This window comes from Salmo trutta, unplaced genomic scaffold, assembly GCF_901001165.1.
Source record: "Salmo trutta unplaced genomic scaffold, fSalTru1.1, whole genome shotgun sequence".
Taxonomy (NCBI): domain Eukaryota; kingdom Metazoa; phylum Chordata; class Actinopteri; order Salmoniformes; family Salmonidae; genus Salmo; species Salmo trutta.
Window position 1 is genome coordinate 49,830 of NW_021822723.1, and position 5,545 is coordinate 55,374.

The 5,545-nt window shown below is 46.6% G+C and overlaps 1 protein-coding gene across 1 annotated transcript in view; it reads left to right on the top strand.

The window, feature by feature from the left end:
- Positions 1-258: 258 nt before the first annotated feature.
- The window catches only part of LOC115184017 (neuropilin-2-like), a 19,968-nt gene continuing 14,681 nt past the window's right edge, over positions 259-5,545 (top strand). Inside the window, exon 1 of the mRNA XM_029745014.1 lies at positions 259-292. Within this exon, the coding sequence (XP_029600874.1) occupies positions 259-292 (34 nt within the window). The remainder of the gene's footprint in view (positions 293-5,545) is intronic.

A 5,545-nucleotide genomic window follows, 5' to 3' on the forward strand; every position in this document is an offset into this window, starting at 1 on the left:
TACTAGCTACACTCTGTCAGAACCGAACGAGGAGGACGAAGTTGGAGCTGTGACATTATATTACCCTCTCCTCTCGCACCGACTCATAAGGCACAGATACCCCCCCTCCCCCCCCCTTCCCCCCCTCTTCCCCCCACGCCCCCCCCCTTTCCCCCTCCCCCCCCCCCACACACACACAAACATTTATGAGCACATCTTGTAAGGTGTGTTGTTCCTCATTCCTTAGCAGCGGTCTGAAAACAAGAACCCCCTGCAAACATGGAGGGTTGTTTCTATAAGAGGCTTAGTGTTGGTGGGCAGGGATGGTGAGACAGAACTGATCCCACCAAGACAAGCCCAGACCTGCCTGTCTAACCCAGAGGTCTCACTCACAGAGCTGAGAAGCATGGGCCACTCCCCGCCGGAGCCCACCACGCGCGCCTGGGTGAGAGCACTGGGCCTTCCAGTGATATATTGCCTGTCAGTAAGGGGTTATACCCACTGTTATTGTATTCCTCTTTACCGGCTGCATCAATTGATCCGGGGGACGACGACGACAACGGCAGGGGGGGGGTCTTGTCAGTGTGTCTCACCATATAGAGACAATACTACATAGACCTACATTACAGTAGTTCCGCCATGGGATATCTCTCTCTCGCCCTCTCTCTCTCTCTCTCTCTCTCTCTCTCTCAGTTCAGTCCAGTTCAGAGTCCAAAAGGTACCGAAGGGCAGTAAGAATCAAGGTCAGGGCAGGCAGGAAAAGAGGTCCAGGGTCAGGCAGGGGTCAAAACCGGGAGGACTATCAAAAAGAGAATAGCAAAAGGAGTACAGGGAAAAAAACACGCAGGTTGACTTGACTGATATACAAGACGAACTGGCACAGAGAGACGGGAAACACAGGGATACATACACTGGTACAGAGAGACAGGAAACACAGGGATACATACACTGGGGCAGAGAGACAGGAAACACAGGGATACGTACACTGGGGCAGAGAGACAGGAAACACAGGGATACATACACTGGGGCAGAGAGACAGGAAACACAGGGATACATACACTGGGGCAGAGAGACAGGAAACACAGGGATACATACACTGGGGCAGAGAGACAGGAAACACAGGGATACATACACTGGGGCAGAGAGACAGGAAACACAGGGATAAATACACTGGGGCAGAGAGACAGGAAACACAGGGATAAATACACTGGGGCAGAGAGACAGGAAACACAGGGATACATACACTGGTACAGAGAGACAGGAAACACAGGGATACATACACTGGGGCAGAGAGACAGGAAACACAGGGATACATACACTGGGGCAGTGAGACAGGAAACACAGGGATACATACACTGGGGCAGAGAGACAGGAAACACAGGGATAAATACACTGGGGCAGAGAGACAGGAAACACAGGGATACATACACTGGGGCAGAGAGACAGGAAACACAGGGATAAATACACTGGTACAGAGAGACAGGAAACACCTGGTTAAATACACTGGCACAGAGAGACAGGAAACACAGGGATAAATACACTGGTACAGAGAGACAGGAAACACAGGGATAAATACACTGGGGCAGAGAGACAGGAAACACAGGGATAAATACACTGGGGCAGAGAGACAGGAAACACAGGGATAAATACACTGGGGCAGAGAGACAGGAAACACAGGGATACATACACTGGGGCAGAGAGACAGGAAACACAGGGATACATACACTGGTACAGAGAGACAGGAAACACAGGGATACATACACTGGGGCAGATAGACAGGAAACACAGGGATACATACACTGGGGCAGAGAGACAGGAAACACAGGGATAAATACACTGGGGCAGAGAGACAGGAAACACAGGGATACATACACTGGGGCAGAGAGACAGGAAACACAGGGATAAATACACTGGTACAGAGAGACAGGAAACACAGGGATAAATACACTGGTACAGAGAGGCAGGAAACACAGGGATAAATACACTGGGGCAGAGAGACAGGAAACACAGGGATAAATACACAGAGAGACAGGAAACACAGGGATAAATACACTGATACAGAGAGACAGGAAACACAGGGATACATACACTGGGGAAAATAAGCCACACCTGGAGGGGGTGGAGACAATCACAGGAACAGGTGAAACAGATCAGGGTGTGACTCTCTCTCTCAAATTCAAATTCAACGCTGCTTTATTGGCATGAAAAACATTGTGTCAATATTGCCAAAGCAACAATGTATACAATATACATTGTAATAAAATGATTAACAATAACAAATAATAATATAAAATGGTTGTAAACAATAATACAAAATTAAATACAAAAGTAATAACAATAAAATGGTAACAGTCAATAGTAGAATGTAATGTAATAAATATAAAAATATAAATATGGAAAATTAAACTATAACTAACTTATAACACTAATTTATAACACAGGAAGCGGCGCAGGTCCTAATCCAGGCACTTGTCATCTCCTGTCTGGATTACTGCAACTCGCTGTTGGCGGGGCTCCCTGCCTGTGCCATTAAACCCCTACAACTCATCCAGAACGCCGCAGCCCGTCTGGTGTTCAACCTTCCCAAGTTCTCTCACGTCACCCCGCTCCTCCGCTCTCTCCACTGGCTTCCAGTTGAAGCTCGCATCCGCTACAAGACCATGGTGCTTGCCTACGGAGCTGTGAGGGGAACGGCACCTCCGTACCTTCAGGCTCTGATCAGGCCCTACACCCAAACAAGGGCACTGCGTTCATCCACCTCTGGCTTGCTCGCCTCCCTACCTCTGAGGAAGCACAGCTCCCGCTCAGCCCAGTCAAAACTGTTCGCTGCTCTGGCACCCCAATGGTGGAACAAGCTCCCTCACGACGCCAGGACAGCGGAGTCAATCACCACCTTCCGGAGACACCTGAAACCCCACCTCTTTAAGGAATACCTGGGATAGGATAAAGTAATCCTTCTAAGCCCCCCCCCCTAAAAGATTTAGATGCACTATTGTAAAGTGGTTGTTCCACTGGATATCATAAGGTGAATGCACCAATTTGTAAGTCGCTCTGGATAAGAGCGTCTGCTAAATGACTTAAATGTAAATGTAAATAACGGTCATCTTCACCATTACATCAGTACTACAACTACTGTCATCATTACCACTACTACTACCATCACTAAACTGTTATCATTACCATTACTACCCATACCACTACTATTTTGAATGATAAACAACAATAATAATAGTAATAACAATAACAGTAATAACAATAATAGTAATAATAAGTCAGTTACTGTTTACTCTGCAGATGTTATTATTCAGTGTCCCTCAGGCTATGGCAGGCAAATACATTTTTGGCTGCAAGAGGAGCCATTGCTCCTTCGCCCATGAGTATTTTTAGTTTTTCCTCTGGGTTTAATAAGTTCAAATTTGGAATAAATGTTTTCATTTCTGTGAATAAGGAATCTCTTTGTGAGGAATATTTATCACAGTAAAGGAGAAAGTGCATCTCTGTCTCTACCTTCCCTGTCGTGCAGTGACCACATACACGCTCCTCTTTGGGGAGCCATGTCTTTTTATGTCTGCCTTTATCTATTGATAATCGCTGGTCACTCAGCCTGTACTTGGTAAGGATCTGTCTCTGCCAGGTGGTCACTCAGCCTGTACTTGGTAAGGATCTGTCTCTGCCAGGTGGTCACTCAGCCTGTACTTGGTAAGGATCTGTCTCTGCCAGGTGGTCACTCAGCCTGTACTTGGTAAGGATCTGTCTCTGCCAGGTGGTCACTCAGCCTGTACTTGGTAAGGATCTGTCTCTGCCAGGTGGTCACTCAGCCTGTACTTGGTAAGGATCTGTCTCTGCCAGGTGGTCACTCAGCCTGTACTTGGTAAGGATCTGTCTCTGCCAGGTGTCACTCAGCCTGTACTTGGTAAGGATCTGTCTCTGCCAGTTGGTCACTCAGCCTGTACTTGGTAAGGATCTGTCTCTGCCAGGTGGTCACTCAGCCTGTACTTGGTAAGGATCTGTCTCTGCCCAGGTGGTCACTCAGCCTGTACTTGGTAAGGATCTGTCTCTGCCAGGTGGTCACTCAGCCTGTACTTGGTAAGGATCTGTCTCTGCCAGGTGGTCACTCAGCCTGTACTTGGTAAGGATCTGTCTCTGCCAGGTGGTCACTCAGCCGGTACTTGGTAAGGATCTGTCTCTGCCAGGTGGTCACTCAGCCTGTACTTGGTAAGGATCTGTCTCTGCCAGGTGGTCACTCAGCCTGTACTTGGTAAGGATCTGTCTCTGCCAGGTGGTCACTCAGCCTGTACTTGGTAAGGATCTGTCTCTGCCAGGTGGTCACTCAGCCTGTACTTGGTAAGGATCTGTCTCTGCCAGGTGGTCACTCAGCCTGTACTTGGTAAGGATCTGTCTCTGCCAGTTGGTCACTCAGCCTGTACTTGGTAAGGATCTGTCTCTGCCAGGTGGTCACTCAGCCTGTACTTGGTAAGGATCTGTCTCTGCCAGGTGGTCACTCAGCCTTTACTTGGTAAGGATCTGTCTCTGCCAGGTGGTCACTCAGCCTGTACTTGGTAAGGATCTGTCTCTGCCAGGTGGTCACTCAGCCTGTACTTGGTAAGGATCTGTCTCTGCCAGGTGGTCACTCAGCCTGTACTTGGTAAGGATCTGTCTCTGCCAGGTGGTCACTCAGCCTGTACTTGGTAAGGATCTGTCTCTGCCAGGTGGTCACTCAGCCTGTACTTGGTAAGGATCTGTCTCTGCTTCGTATCTCTGACAGAGTAGAGATAATCAGCCAATTCAGATTCTCTGTTTAGGTTCAGATAGCAATTTAGTCGGCTTTGGGATTTTGTTTCATTTTTCCAATGTTGTAATATGAGTCCTTTGATTGGTTCATGATTTTGTTTATTTGAATTCTTTCTTTTGAAGCAGTGCTGGTGTCAGCTTGGTTGGTGAGGTCCAACACCAGCTGACTGAGAGGGCTCGTTTCTGGGCTCAGCTCTTGGGTTTGGAGTGCTTTAAATTGCAGACTTGAATTTAGATGTAGACAAAATTTTTATGATCTTTTCTGTATTTTCATTACTACTGGAAAGAGGCCCAGTTCTGCCCTACATGTATTAGTTGGTGTATTTGTCTGGACTTGTAGGATTTTCCGACAGAATTCTGCATGTAGGGCTTCAATTGGATGTTTGTCCCACATTTTAAAGTCCAGTTTATTGAGTGGCCCCCAAACCTCATTTCCGTAAAGAGCTATTGGTAGGATTACGCTGTCAAATATTGTGGTCCAAATTCTAATTGGGATGTTGATTTTGAATAATTTCCAAATTTTTTATTTTATAATATATAATATAATATTTATAATATAATTCTTTGTGTGTTCAATCATGGTGTTGTTCAGGGTGAATTTATATTTGTGTTTCTAACATCTGTTTTTTTGGGGGGGAAATCATGATTTTCGTTTTTTGGAAATTTACTGCCAGGGCCCAATTATGGCAATATTGCTCTAGAATATTAAGGTTCTGTTGAAGACCTTCTTTGTTTGGTGATAGAAGTACCAAGTTGTCACATCCTGACCCTTGTA